Source organism: Takifugu rubripes, chromosome 7 (assembly GCF_901000725.2).
Source record: "Takifugu rubripes chromosome 7, fTakRub1.2, whole genome shotgun sequence".
Lineage (NCBI taxonomy): Eukaryota > Metazoa > Chordata > Actinopteri > Tetraodontiformes > Tetraodontidae > Takifugu > Takifugu rubripes.
This window is the reverse complement of record NC_042291.1, coordinates 5993566-6017169: the sequence shown is the minus strand read 5'-3', so window position 1 is coordinate 6017169 and position 23604 is coordinate 5993566. Positions and strand designations below refer to the sequence as shown.

Genomic DNA, 23604 nt, shown 5'->3' with positions numbered 1-23604 from the left:
ACAGAAGTAGAAGTTAAAACAACCACTCTACAGATACGAGATTTATCTCAACCTCTTTATTCAAAAAGGCATGTTTCATTCTCACGCCCACATCCAAATCATTACAATTGATGGAAGAATCGATTTAGAAAAAAAGTAAAATCAAAGCTTTGCATTTCGCGACGGGACGCTTCCCCTTCGGGTCAATGCAGACTCCATCACCCGCTAATAAATACACCCGACTCCGTCGAGCTCAGGAAACTGGGTTTTATTCATAGACTCCATTAAGGCCCGTGTTAACATCAAAATAAACCAAAAACTCACAACCGACTCGAGACGCGCAGGATGGGTGCGTTTGAGGTGATGATTAAACCAGATGAGATTGAATCGAGATAATCTCACTACAGAATCGGAAGAGGGCGTTCAGATCATCGGAACCGTCGGTAACGGGGGCGGGTCCGCCTGCTTCCGCGTGGGCGGGGTGGGCGCGTGCGGCGTGGGCGCGACAGGTGACAGCCGACGGTCATCTTGCACACGCGGCCTAACGCGCTCGTCTTCTCATCTCGTGGCACGTAGTGACACGTGACTGCACCTCGAGCCCATTCCGCGTAAAGCGATCAAAGTTGTATTCAAGTTCATTACAACTTGGACTTTTTCGGAATTATTTTTAGCTTTACCTTTATCATTTAACGCTTTTAAGGGCATTGACGGCGTTTCTAACTTAAATTCTTAAAATACCGCATTCAAATTATACTTAGAACTTAATTTGTAATAAAATAATTAAATTCCCCTTGGACAGTTGATTAATTTACCAATCACGGTCATCATATTAAAGGTACTGAAATGTAATATTTGCATTAAAGTAGAGAAAAACCACGCTAAAAAATACGTAAAAGTGGACATTAAGGGATCTGTTTGCCCTCTGGTGGCCGACTGCTGTAGATGCACCTTAGCGAAAGCTTTTATCAAATATATTTTTTCTATGGAAAAAAAAAAAAATTCTGCCAGCAATTCAACACTCTTGATGTGTCTGAGTTACTTTAATCTACAAATAGTATGATGCAAAGATCCAAGTTGTAATAAAGAAGAATATTTTCTTTCAGGCTCTTCTACAGTGAAATTTTGAGATGATATGCGAGTTCCTTTCGTCCTCCTGACAAACTTCCCACTTTGATCAGCAAATTCTAAAGAAAGAAAAATGGTTTGGGGAAAAGCACAGACACCCGCAGAAAGGATCTGGGAGCTGCTGACTGCCTGTAAAGACTAAAGAAGCTGGTATTCTTAACCATTACGGTGATATTGAAGGGATGAATAAACGAGCAATTTCCTGCATTAAGCGCAAACTCTCTCTCTACCTTCAAGTACAAAAAGAAAAGCAGGTCATAGGTCACGCTTCCTCAGAAGCCAGAGTGGCGAGGACGTCTCCCTCTCTCCTTCAGCTGAGGCTCCTCCCCCTTTCTGATGGTGGTGGGTGGAGCCTCGTGCCATTTGGTGGTTATGCGTTTGCTGCTCGTTTTTCTTGAAAGTTTTGTGTGGTTTAAAGTTCGTTCCGCCTCTCTCGTCCTCGCCTCTCTCGGCCTGTTGGCCGTCTGCACTCTATAAAGACTTCTTGGTCAGTTTCTTGCCCTTCTTGATGGAAAGCTTGTTTTTGACGTATCCACGCTTCCTTTTGGCAGTCTGAGGAGAAACGGAAGCAGGTGTCTGTTGTTGAAAACGTCATCAGTGAGCTACACGTATGTGCTGGCATGCTACAAAAGGAGCAGCATTATAGCGGGTCTGAGGCGCCGGCTCACCTTTTTGGACGTGTACTTTTGCTTGGTGCTGTCAGTTCCCCGGAGTTTGTTCTCCACGCGGTCTCTGTTCTCCAGCTTTTTGACCTTGTAAATCCTCACCAGCCAGTGCTCCGACGTGAACGCCTCCTCCAGGTGCTTCAGCTTTATGTCTTTGTTGCCGATCTCAGCATTGCGCGTCCGATCGAAGCCCGGCGGGGTCCTGAAGTCCAGCTGAAGGGGATGAGACACCATGAAGTTTCTAAAATCTCAACCCCCCACCCCCTTCCCCAACAACATACCTGCATTTCTCCAAAGCGGTAGTAGGACATTTTGTACATCAGGCAGTTGAGCAGCGTGGGGGAACCGGCTTTATCCACTCGGAACTCTCCCTGCGGGGTGAAGTAATCACTTTCCTGCGAAGATGGAAGCGGAGGAATGAGTGAGCTTTGGTGCTTTGATCCGCAATTTAAATTCATAAAATCATTCAGGGACACAACTTTCACTCTCGGTTTCATATATTTCCACTTCGCATCTGTCCAGTCAATATTTCACCAGCACGGCCAGTTCCGCTTCCATTAGCTCCTCCTCACCCTGATGTCCCTGGGGTGCTCCCCCTCCGCGATGCGCACCATCCACAGGAACTTGTTTATGTCGTCACCCGAGTAGCCGATCACCCCTCCGAAAATGATCAGGACGTAATCCACATCCAGCGACTTCATGATCTCGTAGGCCGCCGTCTCGTTGGACGACATGGCTTTACCCACCTGTGGGAATGCACAAGTAGAAACATTTTTAATCTATTTCTGAGAATCACGGAATAAGGTTCAATTCCAAAGATGTTCATTATGTTGCGATATTCCACTCTGTCCACTTGGTGGCGCACAACTCAAAGCTACTAATTTCACAGACAGCCTGGGTGGATCCTGCTCACCAAAGCGATGTGACTGTTGTTCCACGTGTTGTTGTCGACCAGCGTGGTTCTGTTGGCCATGCCTGCTATCTGGTATCCGTAGTCCCACCACGACATCACTCTGGCGTGCTCATCCGTGTTTTGCCTCAGCCAATAGTAAGCCTCCCTGAAGTCATCCAGGATGTTACGGGATCTGGGAGGGGACAGAAGCTACGTCAGGCGTGTGGGTTTAGGCTCAGATTCATCAGGTAAAACCTTCATCATTGTTCTGAAAAGATAACTGAAACTAGCCAAAGCTGCGAAACTGTTGGAGCCTGACTGAGAAGAATGAGGGATGTGGCAACGAGCGCAACTGTTTGATCTTGAAAATAATGTGGCTGCTTCTCAGTCCTTCGACAGCCAACGTGTGGAGGCTGCAGCGCAGTTTCCAGTGTGGGAAAAACATACTATTATTGCCTTGTTTTTCGAGGAGGTAGTCGACATCTACCTGGCTGGAGTGTTTAAGGAAGTGAAAACAGAAGTGAAGCAGCTACTCTCAGTCTTCTCAAAAAACCTGATACGAATCAGGTACAATTTACTCCGAGAGGGAGGAGACGAAGATGAACCACTGAGATAATCGCTGTAGTGTGCAGCTAGTCTGCTGAGCCACGAGAGGTTGGAGAAAGATAAACGTTTCCGGAACAAACAGTGAAATGTTTAACTTTTAACGGAGGCAGCATATGCTACGAGCAGCCAAGGACCTGGAATAGAGCCCTGAGGAACACCACTAAATAAACAGCAATGTAATGCTTTATCTTTACATTCAGAGGGATCAGAACGTTCGCTATTCTCACCCGTCGTGATTGTACGAGGCCAGGACGACGCTGGGGCTGGAGTAGGCGTTGCTGGTGACCCAGGTGCAGTGGACGGCAAACATCATCAGCAGCATCAACATCAGCATGGTGACAATGGACTTGATGTTGGGCCCCAGACCCTCCTCAGCCTTTTCTTGCTCCGATACATGTTTGCGCACTTTGCCTGCCTGCAGGAGCCAGTGCACGTCAACGTGTCACTATCCGTCAACACGACCCGACGGCGCTCCAGAGCCGCTGTATGTTAATGCATGTTGAAAACAATAGTTGAAAATACTCCAACCTTGTCGTAAAGGTTCCCAGCGTTCTTCCTGTCGTCCTCATCGCTGCTGTCCTCCATGGGTGGGCTCTGTCTCTTGGTGTCATCTCCCAGATAGTGCTCGAAGACGCTGGAAAAAGCCACCGCCGACAGCATGCACACCACTGGAGTCAGAGTTAGCATCAAGCGCACCATGACGCCAGCAAAATAAACGGCGCTGATGGCGTACAAGGCCACTGGAGAGAAAAAGGACAGGAAGTGCCAAGTTTTGAACTGAGGATATCATCAAATTAAGACATCCATACACAGTTGCTTCACTTGGACGTTGGGTTTCCTAGTCAACAACACAGACATGTCTGCAGCGGAGGGGATTTCCGCCCCCATACGATGGTTTGTCCTGCTCTTCCACACGTTTCACGGCTAGCGTCAAACACAATAGCAGCCGTTTCTGCCGTCTTACCAAAGACGCGCTCGTCGTTGATGTTCTTGATGCAGAACCAGAGGCCTGCTGGGAAGGTGCAGACAAGGATGTGGAGGTCAAAGAAGAAGGAGACCCAGGTGGTGGGCTGGTGCTCCGATACCGAGGCAATTATGGGAATGTGGATCTTGGCGTAGCTGATGAAGATAAAAGGTTATAAATTAATCAATGATGAATGAATGAATAGCTTTTAAATAATTTAGTTGCCTTTGCCTGACTGAAGCTGTTATTCAGAATGGGAACAAAAGTTCAGTGTTCCACAGGAGAAGAGACTGAGCCAGACTGGCAGATGGTCGGGCGCTGCTCTGACCTTCACGTTAAACTTCCTACAAATGAGCGCCATTGGTCCCAGAAATCACTAATAATAGCTTTTCTGGACCAAGATTTGGTCGTTTAGGACCAATTAGTGTTGAAACCCCCCCCCCAAAAAACCTTATTTAGTAACTGTCAGAGGAATAAAGGCATCATAAAACATCAGCATTAAGAAGCAAAAAATTGAGTTTCTACATTTAAATCTTGGAGAAACGACCTCAGAGAGAAGTGAGCAGCTCTGCTCACTTCAAGCACGCCTCTTAAGTGCAGAACATCAACTGTGATGACTTACCCAGTGTCCCAGAGAGAGTAGAAACGGCCACTCCATGGCGCAATGTACCCTGAAGGACACACACACACGAGCATTGAGCTCAACTGTACTTACAAGACCTTTTAGACAAACTATAATGTCAGCACGCACACACACACGTCTGGAAATTCTGTCATACATCACTGGAATGTGTAATTGGATTTCAATGTCCCTGCTACTTGTATATATCCCCCAATTCCTCTCTAATGTCTTTTTTCCGCCCGCGTGCCGCACAAGCGTTGAGCGGCTGTAATGGACTCTCGCTGGCTGCGTTTCCACTCTGCGGTACCGGAACAAACGAGAACACACGAACCAACCCCAGCAGGTGGTCCCAGTGCAGACTGGTGATAGATGCGAGCCATCATTGGACGCCTGATTCCAGTCAGGACCAGCCAATGTGGTTTCACGGAGGATTTTCCCGACTGTTGTCATAAAACTGATGGCAGCCGTCAAGGTTCAGCCGCATCAGGGCGTCAGTTTAGGCCGGCGGGGACAACTTTTACTGCCAGCTTACAGTCCCAGACAGCCACTTTGTGGAAACAGGATGTGCCAACTTTTGTGACACCTTCTGTCATTTTCATGCAGCGTGTTGTTGTTATGAGATGTTTTAGCCAACAATGCTAACAATCAAAGCAAATGGATCCACTTTCAAGGTGAACAGTAAGTTGTTGTTTTTCTTAATGGTCCAGTAAATCTATCGAACCGACCTGTGTACGTCAGGTAGATGACGGAGAGGAAAACCACTCCAGCAGCTACAGAGACTCCCAAGAAGAAGAGAGTCTGGAACTCATGTCGTGTCAGTCTGTTCTTCAGGTACTGCAGGAAGGCGTAAACCTGGAGCAGAACAAACACGCCTGCAAAGAGACATGGAATGAGGGACATTTCTGATGCCAGACTGAAAGACCTTCGCTTTCTTTAGCGCTTCAGTTTATCTCCTTTAGAATCAAATGTGTGACACCTAACGTTCCCCACAGTTTACTACGATGGGACGGCCCATGTGGAGCTGGTTCAAATGGAACATTAAACAGACATGAACTGTAAATCGACAGGAAAATGTTTGCACAGCACATTTATTTCACAGACGCTCAGCAAATCCTCATTATTCCGCTTTACATCCATATGGCTGTTCACCTGCGGCGGCCATGTGCTCGCTGGTCCTGATTGGCTGAAAGCCCACGAAGGGGATCTGCATGGACAAGACCAGACCAACAATGTAGAAGGTGCTGTAGGCTGGAAAACAGAAAGCAAAGGTAATGATCCAATTAACACAGACCCAAAAATTCATTCCAGAGGATGATATCCTTAAATAGCTACAAATTGATGTTTTCCCCCCCTTTTTTGGCTAAAACTACAAATGCAATCAGTGCGATTTCATTAAAATGGCATTAATTTCATCCCTGCAAGTCCTGCAGCATTTTCCCCAGTAATTTCCATTTTCTAACAGTGCTGGTGAACGTGTGCCCTTCTGCCCTTTGTGCGGATGGCACTGCTGAAATACCAGCCTTGATTGCATCTTTTGTTGTACCTGCCATGGAAAGAGGAGCAAGGACGGATGAGCGGGCGTGCGACAGCAGGCCACGGACGGAACGGCAAATATCATTAGTGGAAGGAAAGAACGAGAGATCGCAGAGAGGCGGAGTGACTTTGGACTAACCTGATTACAGCGCGGCTGCAGGCGGACCGTGCAGAGCAGACCTCTCGCACAGATCAGACCAGAGATGCAACATGGGAAATCTCAATTTCTAATTCTGCCAACAACTCTGTCACAAACAACCTCTCCTGCTTGGGCCACAGCTCCTAGTACCAAGCTACACCCGACCGCGCCCGCATGACCGACCGTATGCAATTTCACAGACAACAAATTAGACTTTGTCGTGAGCTGCGAGGTCAGTTTTCATGTGAGGGGCGATCCCGAACCAGTGAAGGGCTACACGGCTCAGATCAGGATGGTAGACACCCTCAAAGTCAAAGTGCGTGGTGTGTTTGTGTGTGTCTGCATGCCACAGCTCACCTATGTAGACCCTGCTGCTGTAACGCTGCATCAGCAGCAGGACGAAGACGTGAAGAGGAATGAGGTTGATGATGAAGACGTACCCGCCCCACGCAGACACCTGTGGAGCAAGCCAAAAATCTGAGTTTGCAATAACGGGAATCATCCTGCTGCCTGCAGTTAAAGAGGTAGCCGTTTGCTAGCTAGGGGCACCGCGGTAATTTCCCATGAAGTGAGCATCAGTCTTAACGGCAGAACCACGTCGAATATCCAGAAATGTGCCCGTTAAGTGGACCAGTAATCGTCTTTGAAAAATCCCACAATCCATTTTCCAGATGTTCTTCAAAGTTATTTACATCTGCTGTTGTCACTTGAACACTTTGGGGAAAAACAAAAACAAATGAGAGACATTTCTCTGAATATAAAAAGTTGTTTATGGTGATTATGTAACTATCGGCTATGCCGCTGTCTGTGGAGCCCTCAGGAACACCACAGCAGTCCAGTGAAGACTGGGAGGGAAAAGCTCCTTTTGTTGTTTGCCAGATCATCAAGGACACCCGCAGGACACACACACACCAGTCTGCCCGTGCACGCAACACACACACACACACACACACACTTCACAAAGCTTTTAAATCTTTATGCTCATTGTCTCAGATTGTCACGGCGAGCAGCTGCCAGAGAACAGACGTCACCGATTACACCAAGAGATGATTCATCAAGGGTTCATCTTAGTATAAGTGGGGGAGGGGAAAAATCCCCAAAGACTTGCTGTTGGGGGGTGCGCTGCACTTTGGGGCGTGACGGAAGCCTTGGTTAGCCTGCAGTTTGTCTCGGACCCAATTTATAATCAGTCAGAATAGGACTGAGAGGCGCTTTTGCAAACAGAACATGAGGACAGACGACGTCACAGGAAGTGTTGCTGGCGGTCTCACCATGTAGAAATAGGAAAGGCAGCATCCGATGGCCCAGAAGACCGATCCCGTCTTGACCGACTTCACCTGCGTGTTACACAACACAAGAGTCAGCAATAACATGCAGATGACAACAAGTGCTTCCATTAGGAGCCGAGCGGCTCCTGCAGGAGGCTTCGCTGCTGCTCTCCCACCACGAGCGTGAATTATTTAGCGTGTTTCTGCCTTTAATGACCTGCAGAGCCGAGGACTGTGTTCTACACTTTGTTAGCTTCAGCGGCTCCACACAGAAGGGCTGCTAACAAGGTCTTAACAACTGGGAGATGATGGTGGGGGAACTTTATACTGAACCATTAGCTGATTCGAAGTGACATTTGGTGGCTGCAGGCAACATTTAACTACGGTAATAATCATTTTTTGACATCTGACAATCACATTAAATCTAGAAGGAGCGGCAGAATGTCGCAGGTACCCAGAGGTAGTAGGTGAACTGCAGGGCGAAGATGGCAATGCCTTCATTGTCGAAGGAGCCCGCGACAGAGCGAGAGATGTAGCCGGGGACGATGGCGATGAAGCAGGCCGCCAGCAGGCCGGCGCCCTGGTTCCACAGCTCCCTCGTGAGCAGAAAGGTGGAGATGGAGGTCAGGCCACTGAACACGGGAGCCAGGAACACGCACACGTCACGGATGTGCACGGTGACATGCAACAGGTTGAGCACGTAGTGGATCAGGCCCGCCGTGACCATCAGACCAGGATACACCTGGACCAAGACAAAGAGGAGATAATTAACCTTCCACATGACTTGAATTAGTGGGTCTGTGATTGTAGAAACTGTCTCCCATCAACATCCGATTTGGTTGTCAGAGCACAACAATGCAGACGAGGGCGTGGGTTCAAATATAATGTTTAAAGGGGCTGTTGTGCGGCTGCAAGGATGCAACTGATCTCTAAATGGGGACTTGCTGCATCCCTAAAGGAGACGTTTAATCATGCTGCCAGGCCGTCACTTGAAGCAGGTCCAGCTGCAAACTGAAGCCTGCAGGACTGCCGACACACTCACCGTGCCCCCGACTATCCTGCCCAGAGGGTACCACGCTCTCTCGTCAAACCAGTTGAGGAACTCGTAGAAGCCATTGGTGGAGAGGTGGTGAGTTGACCTGTAGTTGAACCTGCAATAACCAGATGAAGAAGGTGTCAGTCAACACAGTATCAAAAACAGAGAGGCAGCCAATCAAAGCATAAAAATCACTCGTTCGCTTTACAGGAAGCTGGACTAGTGAAGCAAGGAGGGGGTCGTGTGGGCAGAGGATGAAGGGAAGTGTACTGAAATATTGACCCTGGGGATCATGAGATTCAGAGAGCTGGACTAGCTCAAACCAAAAGCACCAATGCTAAAAAAAGACCTGTAACACTTGTAAAGTGACAAAAAAAAGACAAAGGGATTCTTACATTTATCTAAGACAAGTCAGGAGGACAGTCCTGTTCGTGCAGAGTCATTTTTCCCCACGTCTTCCCAAGTGTTTACAGCCAAAAAGGATTTAAGAGGAACAACACGACTACAGCGTCACCTACAATTAGTTAAAAAGCCATTGTATGAATAGTGGGTCTAGCCCTGAGACTTGGTCTTTGCAGCAGACGCAGCAGTTATTCTTATCTCCCCTGAGCCTCTTCACCGCCGGCAACGGTGAGAAAAGCAGGAAATGGTATAGAGGCCTTGCAGAATTTGGTTATTTTGGATCCCCTCTGGAGGGACGGGGTTTGGGGGTGTTTGCGCTCCTTCCGAGACTTGGACTCACGTAGGGAATTTAAAACCACATTCCAAACAGACCTTAGGATGAATTTCAGTTTATTAAAACATTTCCACAGAGGAGAAATCAAAAAACTGGCTCCCCTTCAGGTGGCATTATGAACTGCATCAGGCTTCTGGGTCAGTTTATATTGGTGGTGACAGCTACATAAAAGACTGCAGCGCATTAGCCACTCTCATGTCGGACATGAGCAAAGTCGTTCATTAGGTCATTTTAAACCATCTTTTAATATGCTAATGCCTTTATTTCATTAATATTTTCAATTAGCATCTTCCTCTTCTCTTGCGGCGAATGCTCGGCTGTCATTGCACCAGAGCAGATGGCGAAACAGAGGTCGGCGCCGCCACTTAACTATCCGCAGCGCTATCTGTCAAGGAAGGCAAGGTAACGACAACGTCTGCGGGGTGATGGCGCTCCCTGCTGCTTTCAGATGGTGCGCGTGGGAGCGCCAAACAGGAGGACTGAAAAACACGCTGATCTGAGGAGATGACAGGAGGCCACACCAAGGAGGGGTAAAAGTGCACATTAGCAGAAAGATAAATATATTATATGTTTACAGACAGGAGCTCCCAGCTCTGAAACTGCATGTGGATCAAGTACACACTGTCTGCCATCGCTGCGACTGTCGCTGGTGAGCTGAAGTGCATTGTGGGATACCTAGGTGTCCCAAGTGGCGGAGCAAGTGCACATCAAGGCACTTGGAACAAACACACCTGGTAGTTTGCAAACATTACACGGGAAGAGTAGTTAGGGACACAAGCTTCAGCAGTCCGTCGGAGGTAAAGATCAACTGGATTTTCATGATTTAAATATGATACAACACTTGTGAAAAACAGAATATTTCAAGTAGAAACTGAAGCTGTGTCAGAGATGTGCAACATTTTCCTGTTGCTTCAGATGTTTCCAGAGCTTTCTGCCACAGCTAGTCTTTTTCCACATGCACACGCTGGTTTAGTGGGTCATAGGAATTTTAACTGGTTTCAGGACTATCAGAAACCTGGCCAACACTTGCTGATCAGTCTCCTTTTGCAAACTGTAGCAAGAACGCCATCTGGACAGTCCCAAAACTCAGCGCAACCGTTAGCCCGTTGATTACAACTACAAATTAAACCTAGCGCGTCTCTTCATTGTGCTTTCTACTTCAGTGGATAACTTTTAAAATCCCAATTAGTCTCCTCCAACAGGAAGGAAAACGCGCTGGTGTGTGCACAGATGGAACCGAGGAACGTTGTCTCATTACCTGAGCAGGTGCTTACTTTCAGATTTTATTAGTCAGAATTTCAAACAGAGAGGAACATTTTGGACAGAGCAGAGGGAGCCAACCCCATCATGGAGGAGAGGAATCCCTTTAGTGTCTGCTATGCCTCATTTTTAATTAGTGTGATTGTTTGGATGTGGAACAGCCAGATATCCAACACCTCTCCTGGGTGTGTCCAGCCAGGAGTAGACACTGAAGGGACTACACTTTATATCTAGTCCTGGAACCCTTGGGTCTCCTCCTGGAACAGCTGGAACTTCCCTACTGAACTTACTGAAGGTAAAACGGGACTGGACTGTATATTTGATTTGAGCTTGTTTTTGTAATATTGTTGCCCGGCCAGAGTTGTTAAAAGCAGAAACAACAGTGGCTCAGCCCAGCGCAGGAATGATGATTATTTAATGAGGAGTTGTTCTGCTTCTGCAGCTCAACACGTCTTTTTTCCTGTGCAGCAGATCACAGGAGACAGACCGGCTCTGCAAACCATCATTTACCGCACACGCCAAGGTGAACGAGGGAGTCCAAGCTGCTCTCACAGCTTGAGGAAAACTAATAAGAGCCGAGTCCAATCGCAAAATGGGGCAGATTCAGCTCTGTTCCAGGCTGCAAAGTGCCTGTTGAATAAAAACGCAGCCATGCTCCCCCATGTTAGCATTTGGTTACGTTATTGCTTAAAACATTCCTGCATAAAAAACACATGACAAAAGTAAAATCACCACTGTTCAACTGGTGCTATTTAAGATTACTCAGAATGTTGTTGGAGGAGAGAAATGTTCTTTTTAAACCAGGAGATGGAAAAACAAGTTCAGACATTACCCATACTTTTTCTTAAGTGAGTCATTGTCTGACCAATTCATACCCCCCAATAGCTCTCAGCTCTGCTAATGCTAAAAGATATTCGTGGACATCGGTCTGCAAACTACCCCTTCAATTTTCTTTCATTTTGTTGTGAATTCAACCCAAAAATTAAAACACCACCGTTACACCAATAAACAGACAAACAAAACCAGCTTAGCAGAGGTTAAGGGAATAGAACTGAACCCATTCCAGCATAGACAGTAGTGGAACCATGACCATGGTTGCTTCTTTTTGTGAGTCCTGAAGAGCCGTTGCCATGTAACCTGCAGCTCGTTAACTGGTTCCTAAACTACTCAAATATGCTCGTTCTATTAACATGAGGGTTTGGGGGTCCAAAGAATTTTTTAGACAAACCAAATCAAAAAACTGCTGAGTGTTTCATTTATTTGGCAACAAAAAATAAATGTACATTTTGATTCCTCCAGTTTCAGACTGCTAATGGACTTGAAAGGAATTAGGATTCAGATGTTGAAGCGGGTCTGGAGAATCACTTAGATATGACGGTTACAGAAAACACATTGAAATCATCCTTGAACTCATTTCATTTCGGGGCGGTAGATTAACTAAATGGTGTGGACATCACCTAAATGAGCCTTCCTGAGAGCACAGACCTAAAGAACTAAATGCATCTTCTCAACCCGTTATCTTGCTGTTCAAATATTGATCTCAAGCAAAGACGGTTTCTGGACTCTAGCAGCCTTCTGTCTCATATCTGACACTGCTCGCTTTCCTCCAGTCACCTGGGTCACCAGCTTTTATCCAAGCTTCCATCTCCTTATTTAACCCCCCCCCAAATCCATTTATCAGAGGAAACTACAGAAGCCATCTCCTCTGACACCCGTGTGTTTACTTGGCAATTCACAGCAGCACGCCGCAACCGGGGCGGCTGCTCTCCCGGCCGTCCATCTCCAAGAGTGGATCAATAATTAAATAAGTGGACTGGGAGACAGAAAGACGAAAGCTGGAGGAAGACATCAACAAGAGGAGTGAGGGTAGGAAATGGAAGCTCAGGAAAGGCGTAAGAGGGAGGGGCCATCGATGAAGCCACGCCTTTCCGCTTTAAACTGATGCAGAGAGGCGGGGCTTGCTCGAGCCCAAAGATCTCTGAAACTGTAATAACAGTGCAATATAGCAGCCCCGGCTAGAGAACCAGGTCCCATCTTACTTTGTTAGTCAGTAAATGATAAAAAACAACTTGCCGGTGAGAAGAAGGTGAGCTCATTATTATAACTGACATGGGAGTTAAGTTTTGCTTTGTTCCCTGTGATGTGCACTCCTGTGTAGATAAATACAGAGAGGGAGGAGCAGAGTGCAGTAATGAAGGGCTCCTGCAGCGCTCCTCACCCTGGAGACGGGAACCGTGAGGATATAAGACAGGTTAATGCATCCACTGGGGTTTTCCATGAACAAAAATCATGAGTAACTCTGATCCCACCACAGACCTCCTGAGGGCAAACATGTTGTACCTCTTTGCAAGAATGTTCAGGCGTTCAGAGCAGCACCTAAACATCAGCACAGCTGGAGTCCCGATGCCTCATTATGCAGATTTCCACACCAAAATTTCCATTTTCTGTTCACCACAGATAATTACTGCAATATAAAGCGATATTAACGAGACTCCAGCAGGAGGCGGGAATAACACCGGTACGATCAGATCCATTTACTCATCAAAAGATCCCCATCAAATCCTCACTAAGACAAACGAGAATCAATCAAAGCTGGTTTTATCCACAGCAGACACCCCCACGCAGTTTCACCAGTATTTCTACGCCGGAATTCATTGGATGCAAATCTCCAAATGAAAATACAGTAAGTTAGACACTTCCTGGAACGTCAGAGGCTTAAACAAGAGTTTTTGTCGGCTCACACAGATTTTCTACACCGCTAGCATTGAGGAGAGTGTTGTAAACTTTACCTTCACTACTTCAAAACAACATCGTACTTAATCTGGACAGTGCAAGCGCTCATCAGCAAGAGTTCAATTATTCCTCGCAGTTTGCTTTATTACACCAGTGGAATGTCGCGATCGCCTCGCAAAGGGCCGCGCATGTTTCTAGAAGAGGCAAATAATACATGATACAGAGGGACCTCCACTTACGAACGTCTCTACATGCGAAATTTTCAGGTTACGAAAGTCTCAACGGGAAAATATTTCCTCATTACGAAATAAATTCCAGGACACGAAAGGCAAAAATACGCTACCGCTGCTACTCGCATCTTCCTGTCATCCCATTGGCTAGGAGGGACGTCAATATGTACAAGTTTGTGTGTATCCCAGCATCGTCTTCGTTTAACTTTGATTCGCTATGGACCCCAGGAAAGTGATGGAGAAAAGTGAAAAAGAAGAAGAGAACTTTTTTTGTCCATACAAATGAAGCAAGAAATAATAGAAAAGCATGAAAAAGGGATGCGTTTGGTTGATCTCGCCAAAGAATATGGCCGTAACCGGGATGGGTGTTCGTATGTTTGTCCATTAGGTGGCGGTGTTACCACAAGTGTTAACTTCATTGCTAGTAATGACGGCTAACGTAAGATTAGCCTGTAATAAAGTTCATTTTGTTCCTGGAGAAGCCTTGCACTGAATTCCTACATTTATTGTGCGGTAATCTAGTTGTAACATGTATTTGTTACATGTTTTGATGCATTTTTATAATTTATAAAAAAAATTATGTCCGGATTTTTGGGGGCTTGGAACAGATTAGGGCATTTACATGGAAAACGCGTCTCTACTTACGTAATTTTCAGGTTACGAAACAACTTCTGGAACCAATTAATTTCGTAAGTAGAGGTCCCACTGTATTACGCTGCGGGGGAAATTCGTTAATCACAACAACCTTCGTTATGACCCCAGCACAACAGCCGTTTCTGATAACTGGCAGATTTAACGGGTCGAAGCACCACAAAAGAGCCACACCGACCAGTGGGGCGCTGCCTCCCCACCTGCTCCACACAGTGGGTGGGGTTAAGCGCAAAATGCCCCCAAACAGCAGTATGGAGCAGAGAGCACGGTCCCTTAGCTGGCGGTGGCGATGTGGCGTTGGTATAAAGAAAAGAGAGCGAACACATGAGACAGATGGAGCAGAAATTAATTTCATAAGTACTTTATATATTTAGAGGTCAGGGAAGTTCACGTGTTGGAGAGTCAGCAACTTAGGGCTGGGAACGTCAAAAATCGGACAACGCGACTGATATGCAGCAGAGGAGGCAGAGAAAACCCCAACAAAAGAAAGGACCAGGAGAACATGCGACGGTTTATTGTGCACCAGTTTCATCATAACTGTACAACGAGCGCAGTGGGACGACGAGCTGGCCGCAGGGTCAACATCCTCATAAATGTTTGACACACACATCAAAGGACCTCAAAGAAAACGCTGCAGAGTGGGGGAAAAAAGCTGTAGCAGAAGAGGAAGTATTGATGCTAGAGATGATAAAACGTTGACACTTCCTCTGTCTCTCACATACACACCCAGACAAATGTACGCGTTCACATAGACCGTTATCTGCCCCCCGCCCCTCCCATCTCCTCCCCCTCCCCCGAGTGGCAACAGTCTGCTCCAATGCCTTTTAAATTAAAATGACAAATGAATCTCACAACACCACGGAGGCCACGAGTCGCGAGACACTGAGTCAGATTCCCTTCATCGAACACCTTTCCACCATCTTGCACCAGGCTGTCCAGCCCCCCCCACTCTGAAGGACGGGCTTGGAAGACTCGGCCCCTAATGTGGCTGTTGTGTCAGTTTAAACTCTTTTTCATTATCTGGCTCCAGTGAGGGCAGAACGTGTATTCAGTCAGGAGAACTTCCTGTTGAGAAATACCGTGTCAGAATGAGGCTTCAGAGCAGTTTCCTGAGGCCAACTCCCTCCGAGACGCGTGCAGAGAAAAAGCAGAATTACCTCCAAATATTATAAATATACACGCAGCCACAAGAGTTTAAGATTATACAAATTTTCTATTAAAATGTAAAAGATTTACTGTTAGCAAAATGAAATACAACAACCCTCAGCATGGGCGAGTTTACCCATTTGTTAAAAGAAGAATGCAACATAACCGGGTCTGTAAGAGGCCAGAGTAAAGTCCAGTCTGCACCGGTTGCCCCAGGAGTCTGCTGATGTGTTAACCACACAGACGATCTGGCTCTTTATCTCATTGTCAGTTGATCTGGCAGCTGGTCAGCAGCATTTGTTCCAGAGCGGTGGCAGCGGCGGCGTCCAGCGCGTCAAGTTTCAGGGGAGACGACTCGCAAGGCCACGCCGGAGGCCGTGACCGCGTGATCTGGTCGGTCTTTCCACGGATCTTGCCGAGTCAGCGACAACTACGGTGACCTTAGAGTAATGTGACCCCGAATGGAAACGAAGCTCCTGAATTACTTTAAGAACGTCACACGGGGAAGGTCCGACCCCACTGAATTTATTAAAATGGAAAAGCAGCTCGAGTGTCCTTGGACAGTTCCTGAAGTCCAAATTCCTGCCAAAGACATGTCCATCAGAGCGGAGCAGTAATAACAAGTGTGAACGGGCCCGTCCGAGCTCAGGAACCAACCGCAGTTTAACAGACAATTGGGATCATCCCTGACTGGAAGCATCCCATTGGCTGCTACCCAGGGATACCCCACAGGTGGTCGGGTCCAGTACGTGGTTTGAAAAAATGTCCGAGAAACCTAAGAAATAAGGACTGTTTGACCATTAAAGAAGATGCGGGACGCAGCAGAAACAGGTGCGTGAATGAAACCAACGAAAGGAACCACTTCTGATTTCTTATTCCGTTTCAGGAGAGCATTTTCATATTTTTGCGAAGAAAAGCTCCGTGTGCACATTTTTCTTCTTTTCCTCTTAAGAAAAAAGCAAAGCCCACTTGTTTCAGGCAGACGCACCACAGCAATGCGGCCCAAGTTTAATAACCGTTCGTTCCCAAACACAAAAGACCTGTCGTAGTGCTGCGAGTGCCTCGCCGAGCAACACAACTGATAAGACATTCTGCAGCATGGGTCCAATAAAACACACACACACACACACACACACACACACACACACACACACACACACACACACACACACACACACACACACACACACACACACACACACACACACACACACACACACACACACACACACACACACACACACACACACAGCCTTGGCTCATGCCAGCCCACTTTCTGTTATCTCCCAGTTGTGCATGAGCGAACAAAGAGGACAACGGTCTCCCCAAGCCTCATCTATCGCTCTGTTGCTGCGTTTGTTTGGACTTGAATTTTGGTGATCCACATAAAAAATGGCAGCGCAACAGAAAAGAGGTCCAGCTAATCCTGACAGAATACAACCTGCAGAAATCCTGTGGCCTCAGAGTGGAGTTTAACATTTATCTGCGTAAAGGAGGAGGCGCAGGGACGTCGCATTTTGGCTCGGGCCTCGCCTCGCAGACTCCCAATGCAAGATTTATTAGCGCTTCACGCACCCAGGCAACATTTCTACTAAAGGCTGCGGCGTCGAGGAAAAACATTTGAAATCATGGTAATTTCTGCATCGATGCTGGTGCACGGAGGCGAGTCAGGCAGGACGCCGGAATTTTAGCCACCGCATTTGTATTCGTAAAGTTGGTGTTGCCAGTCAAGTCTGGACTGAAATCACATTTGGGTTTACCCAAATTTAAAAATCAGACTGCAGTCATGTTGCAAAAATAACAGAGCTGTTTACAGAAGTGGAGAAGCTGTATCTGATTCTGCAGGCTAGAAAAAACCCTTTAAACAGGTATGAAAGTGGAGATCTGGATAAATGCATGACTTCAAATGCGCAGCAGGAGAGAAACACAAGACCACAGAGAACCTAATGAGTTCCTGTTCTGAAGAAGAAAAGATTTAGAACAATCCCGCTGGAGAAGGGCTGGGCTTTAAAGTTGGCATCAAATTCTTTTCATGCCACAAAAAACAGGGTGTTGCAACCTCCACATGAAAACTAGAACTGTGGTCGGATGTGACTTCTCAGAGGCGTGTGTTCACCACAGGGTCACCTTTCAGGTGCAACGTGTTAGACAACTACTGTGGTGCATTCAGGTGCACCCGTTGCCTGTATGCCTCCAAGAGTCGTGCATTTTTGGCTTAAATCTACTGCTGTGTGAGAGCGTGTTGCAATTGTTCTGCTCTCTCTTGCTCTCCAGGCCCCAGTTATGCTTCCCCCCCCCCTTTTTTCCAACTGATTCCTCAGGGTTCCGGAGTTCTGAGAGCTTTCATTAGCAAATCTGTGGAGCAACTTTTGCTTGTCAGCTTGCACATTTACCATCTGAAGGATGTCCAATGTGCCAGGCATTTCCCGTGCAACACGGAGCAAATCTGGGAGGCTGGGGGGCGACAAGCAGCTGTTCTGTGAGAGCAGGGAGACTGGGCTGTTCTCATCCAGCTGGTACCGGAGCAGGATAACGAACTACATATCAGCAATAATCTGCTTAAATCACCACTGAGGCAATGTTTCTCTGCTATATAATAAAAAAACCAGATCTGGTCTTGTCTAAGGTTTCTTCCTGTTAAGAGCGCGTTATTTCCCCTGAAGATAATTGTGACTAAAACCCAATCAGATTAAAATAAAAGCCCGCCACAGCGATCAAAACGGGCCTCTCCCGGCACCACATCTCTGGGGTCGGGTGAATCGGCGGTGCGAGACCTTCACGCGTGAGGGAACCTGCATCACCCCAGCGGATTCACAGCCGATAACCTTCCACAAAGACAATCATGTAGCCGCGAACAGAGGATGTTTCCTTTTTCCTGACTGGATCGTCTCCGTTTGAATAACCCAACGGTTTCACGTCGGCACCGACATCAACCACATCCAACAATGTGACGTTAATTGCACTCGTGTTTGTTCAGAGCGGTTATTTGCAGCGCCGCAGCTTTGAATGCGCGATGAGCATTGGATCAGAAGCAGGCATCTGCCTGTCAGACTCTTCTCTAAAGGAGGTCCAGTTTGTTGGCAGGAAACCTTCAGCAGAGGAGACACAAGTGCTAATGAATCTGTCCATTCCCTTTGTGTCGCTATCCCGCGTGTGATTAACAAAAACCAGAGCAGAGCTCATCAATGACAGCGCCGGCTGCTCCTCAGAACCTCTCTGCTGTCAGATCTAATAGCACAATCTAGCGCTTTTAAAGGAACGCGACCATTAAGCAGCGACATCAAAGGGGCACATCAGAGAACATGTGATCTGGGTGGAACAGCAGAGGGTGGCACGACTTTTGGCTCCGCTCTGATCCCATTTTAAAGAAAAACTACATAATGACAGAACCCTTCCAGTGAGGCTGTGCGCGGGGACGTACGAGAAGATCCATCGCTGATCGGAACCTGCTGCATTTATCCCGATTGATTCGTAACGACCTCCGAGTGTCACCAAAAAAAAGTCCACATTTTAAAGAAAGACTGCAGAGTGAAACCGCACATTTACAGAGGAAACGCGTGCGTAGTCCCCGTCGCGCATGAACACACACACAGATTTCCTTCTTCACTCACATCTTTTCCCACCGAGAACAACTGAATCGAGATGCAACAATCAGGCGCTCCATGTTTCCACGATGATTTTAACCCTTCGGCCGAGTTAAACTTGAGCGTTTAATGTTCTGCATCAGCAACGGTTTCATTTAGCAGCCAGACGGCGCTCTCTTTAGCTATTCAAACATCTCCTTTACATATAGCTGAACGACTGAATGACAGAACAATGAACGGTCGTTTGAATAAATTTCACTCCCCGTCATAACGCGTTAGCGTGTCTAGCCAGTAGCGTACAGAAACAGGAGGATTCGGTCCCACCAAACCTCCCCAGCCTCTTCTTTAATTCAGCACACAGACATGAAGCTGGCATGTTAATCCATGCCTCTGCTCTCAGAATAATCACTGAAAGCTCTCGGTGATGCAACGCAGGCGCCGGCCAGGCAACGGTCCTCATAAAAAGCCCATTTCTGGCAGAAAAAAAAAAGGAAGAGATCAGCAGCACTTTGGAAATCGTTCTGTTGCACATCAACTCCCAGCTACGTCCGCTCACCTCTGGGAACTTTGTTTATACTAGATGATAAAAAAACCCATCACGACCTTGAGAAGGCGTCAGTTGGAGGTGGTCACGTTGCAATTAAAACATCTTTTAAGATGTTTTTTCTACCACAAATGCTCCGGCTACGTCGGACACACGTGTCGTCTTTGCACCCACGCCACGTAAATATCCAGTAGTTGCATTCATCTGGCCTTCACCTAAAGCGCGGCCGGGCGCATCGATGGCCCGCTGCTATGCAAAACGTGCCAATTAACTACGGAGGAATGGCATTTCAACTTTACTCGTCACATCTTTGGGATCTTTGGGACGTGTAGGACACAGAACGGTGGCACAATTAAAGCAGCTCAGTACAAGTGGGTGAAAGTCTCACAACAGTGAGGTCTTTTTCACCCTATTTTGAGACAGTTAAGGAGCATGCAGCAGCAGGTTTTGTTTCTGAAGAGCGCCGGTAAATACCTGTTCCTTTCTGCCGTTTCAACTTACAAACAAATTAAACCCATAAATATTTGTCTTTCTCATACATAACTCATGTAGCAACTAGCTGAAGCTTACATTTTTTTTGCCACACCCTGCAATCTTCAATGATTTGCATATTTAAGACATAATCCATGCACATTTATGCGACATGTCACTTGACTTGTCGAGCTAGTGCTCAGCGTGTCCTGCAGGTATGATGTTACGCTGCAGCCACGGCTCTGCAGCCCACACACGCAGGAGCAGGAGCCAGATCGGGGTTTGCAGTTCAAGAAACAATTTTCCATGGCAAAATCATCTTCAATGCTCGAAGGAAACGAGGTTTTATTACCAAATGAGTTGTAATATCAGAGCAGACAGAAGAAGAGGAGCGTGGAATATAGCTAAACTGTGGTTCGCATCTGAATGGTGAATTTAAGTTTTGGTTTCCATGGGTAACGGCATTAATTGCCATGTTGCTGGTTCTCTAAGGTAACTGAACAGCCATCTTCCTTGAATGACAAGACAGAAGCCTCCAGCCCTGACCACTTCATGGACTCTGTCACTAGACATGGTGTTTTTAATGAAAATAGGACTGTTAAAGTGGAACGTCTGTGTGTCTTCAGTGGACATGGAAGCAACGCTGATACAGCAGTTGCAGCTCTCCTGCCTCGTTTTCTCCCAAATGAATCGATGATCTTGAGAAAATGTGCTTCAGATCGCAAAGTCCTTGTTAACATGGTGAGTAGCAGAAGAGCCTGTAGCAGCCAGATGGATGCGGGTGCAAACGCGAGTGTTTTGCAATAATCTGCGTTGGGCTCGTCGGGAAAACAAAGGAGGAATCTGTGTCAGAAGGCCCATTTCCGGGTTCACCACGCGTCAGACGAAGCTGTCACCATTGTCCTCGTGACCGACCCCCCACCCCCGCACTTTACAAAGAATTAAAAGAATCACGCACTGGGGACAGAGAGGATGACGTCAAATTAAACATTGTGACGTACTTAAGCAGAGAAAGGTGCGATTAGTCGCCACCTGCACGGCTCGTTGACGCGAGTTAACCACAACAAGAAGCGTCGGTGTCGTTTTCACCGTCAACCGGCGCGAGCGGGCTCCAAAGTTTACGGCCTCCGCGACCGTGAAATGCGACCGAGACGAGGCGCGTACACCCGCCGGTGCACGCGTGTGCACGCGCCTCACCTGGCACGTTTCAGAAAAACTTTCCTCGCCGGAGAGAGAAAACCACTCACCAGGGGTCGAACTCGTGGATGATGCTTTCGAAGCGGATGACAGCGAAGAGCCTGGAGCTGAACCCGGCGAGCCAGGCCAGGAAGAGGATGGTAAACGACAGCAGGGACTGCCACCCGGCCGGCTGCGACAGGCCGCCGGACAGACCTCCTGCTGCCCCGGCGTTGCTGCCTCGCTCCACCGCCGCGCTGCTGCGCCCGTTGCCCGAGTACGACGCCCCGGAGTTCAGCGACGATTTCTGTTTGCCGTCGGTAACCGGGTGATGCTCCGCCATGTTCTACGTCAGTCCCGCCGTGGACAGCAAGCGAAGCGAGCTATCTCTTTATCACGCAGGAAAGGAAAGTCTGCCCCCTCCTTCTCGCTGCCACGCTCCACTTCCGAAACCGACAGAATCACCTTTCCCTGCGCGGCCCGCACCCCCTAAATACCTGCTTTCTCTCCAAACTTCCTAACTTTACTTCCCATCAAGTGCAAAGCCAGTTAAATAATCCCAGGACGTCACATAGCAGCGGGGCATTGCAGCATACTGGAAGTGACACATGCGGATGGAGCAGTTCCTCCTTCCTTCCTTGGAGCTGGATTGAGGGGGCGGGGCCTGTCTGCGGAGCCTCTCAGAGTGAGACAGGTACGTCCGGTTGGGAATCGGCTCCCGGGGCGACCAATCACGAGACAGAACGCCTGTGACGGACAGCCGCGCCAGCCAATGGTGACATCAGTCAGTGACGCCGAGGACGCGCCGGAGGAAATGTGAAAGGTGGCGGATGACGGACAGGCGGGAGAGCGAATGGCACGCGAACAACGCAGGAGGGCGCGAGCCAATGAAATAAATGAATTCATATCTCTACAAAGCCGGAGCACGAGCCCAGGACATGGGTTTGTATGGCGAGTCGCGTGACGTCAGTCCGCATCTGAGGCCGTTTTACCAAACGTGCGACCACCAACATGTGACTCAAATGGAATAAAATGCTTGAAACGTGCACAAAACCGAGAATTGAAGCAAAAATGTTGCTGCTGTCACCTTGCTCCCATGATACTATTCATATCAGAGCAGGAAGCAGTCAGCTGTTGACCTTAAAGGTTAAATCTCTGGTTTTAACTTGTGTTTGTACAAATGTTGGTAACAGTATCTCTCCAACTGGCAGGAAATGAAGCTGGAACTGTAGAGATGCACTCTTGGACACTTTCCCCCTAAAGAGTAATTAGCCGAGTACAAGGGGGCTTCCTGAGAAAGCTATGGTGTATTATTTCGTAGAATTCTACGGTTTCCTGTTACTTCTGCACTTCAAAGAGAGTTTGCTGTAGAACAAAGATGCTCACAGGAAATGTGTGTTGAAATATTTTAGCATTTCAGGCTTATTTCTACCAACACTGGAGAATTAAAAAAAAAACCATTATTACTGCTATTAAATTAAACATTAATTACCAAATGAATTGGAGGGGGTTCTTTTTTTTTAGGTAATAACTTTCATTGATACCTGGAGGGGAAAAGAAAAGTCTTTGAGGTTGTTCAAAGTTTGCTGCTCAAAGACTTTGATGCAATCAAAGAATTGGAGACACAAATCTGTGATTCCTGTAAAAATGTCACAGGAGGGTTTTTTTCTAATGAGGTAATTGATCTTAAACTGCTGAACCTTTGAAACTCAAAGGAATTCTCTTAAAATTAGTTTAAAGATAAGAACATTTAGTTTAACCATCGACTACACTTACTAATTGTAGGTGTCCTCTTTCTGAAATCTCCTGCCTGGAAACTGCAATATCTGCATTTACATGCTAAAGAACATAATCCTTATTGTGATAATCCCTCATTATGCGGCTGAATGTCACAGCACTCTAATTTATAACAAACACAATATCACAGAAACTACAGAGTTGATAGGATTCTGGTCGAGGTGTTTTAGATTTTACATATTTATTTAAGCAAAAGCGGTATTTAAAATAAAAAATCCCACAGAAAATGAAATTAAATGAGTAGAGTAGAGTTTGTTCTGTATATCGTAAACAAATATTAATTTCACAGTCATACGGCGTGATAAACGTGCTTAGTGCCCGTGGAACGCATACTTGTATATTCTATGTACAGTTTATATGCAACATTATGTCAACATGACCAAATTTAAACACACACGTGTTCCATATTTCAGATGGTTCGTCCTTTTTCACTGATGCATTTTCTGC

General features: G+C 47.0%; 1 protein-coding gene and 1 long non-coding RNA gene across 2 annotated transcripts; one reads left to right on the top strand and one right to left on the bottom strand.

The window, feature by feature from the left end:
• Window positions 1-41: 41 nt before the first annotated feature.
• LOC101076802 (dolichyl-diphosphooligosaccharide--protein glycosyltransferase subunit STT3B) lies at window positions 42-22020 on the bottom strand. The gene is made up of 16 exons (XM_003965847.3): window positions 21432-22020; window positions 8836-8944; window positions 8248-8535; window positions 7797-7862; window positions 6883-6982; window positions 6003-6101; window positions 5579-5725; window positions 4854-4902; window positions 4232-4386; window positions 3796-4007; window positions 3495-3682; window positions 2683-2854; window positions 2342-2515; window positions 2051-2164; window positions 1773-1982; window positions 42-1656 (listed from the first exon to the last, which is right to left on the bottom strand). The coding sequence occupies exons 1-16, from the start codon at window positions 21701-21703 to the stop codon at window positions 1576-1578; spliced, it is 2436 nt and encodes an 811-aa protein (XP_003965896.1). The 5' UTR covers window positions 21704-22020; the 3' UTR covers window positions 42-1575.
• On the top strand, window positions 10799-11427 carry LOC115250301 (uncharacterized). The gene is made up of 3 exons (XR_003888876.1): window positions 10799-10831; window positions 10987-11120; window positions 11294-11427. It is a non-coding gene; the product is annotated as an uncharacterized lncRNA (long non-coding RNA).
• Window positions 22021-23604: the final 1584 nt, after the last annotated feature.

Coding starts and splice junctions, on each gene's coding strand:
- LOC101076802 (XM_003965847.3), bottom strand. CDS start 21,703: ATGGCGGAGCATCACCCGGTTACCGACGGCAAACAGAAATCGTCGCTG. Junction 6,983..7,796: donor GCCTTTCCTATTTCTACATG/GTGAGACCGCCA, acceptor CTTGCTCCACAG/GTGTCTGCGTGGGGCGGGTA. Junction 1,657..1,772: donor AAAAGTACACGTCCAAAAAG/GTGAGCCGGCGC, acceptor GTTTCTCCTCAG/ACTGCCAAAAGGAAGCGTGG.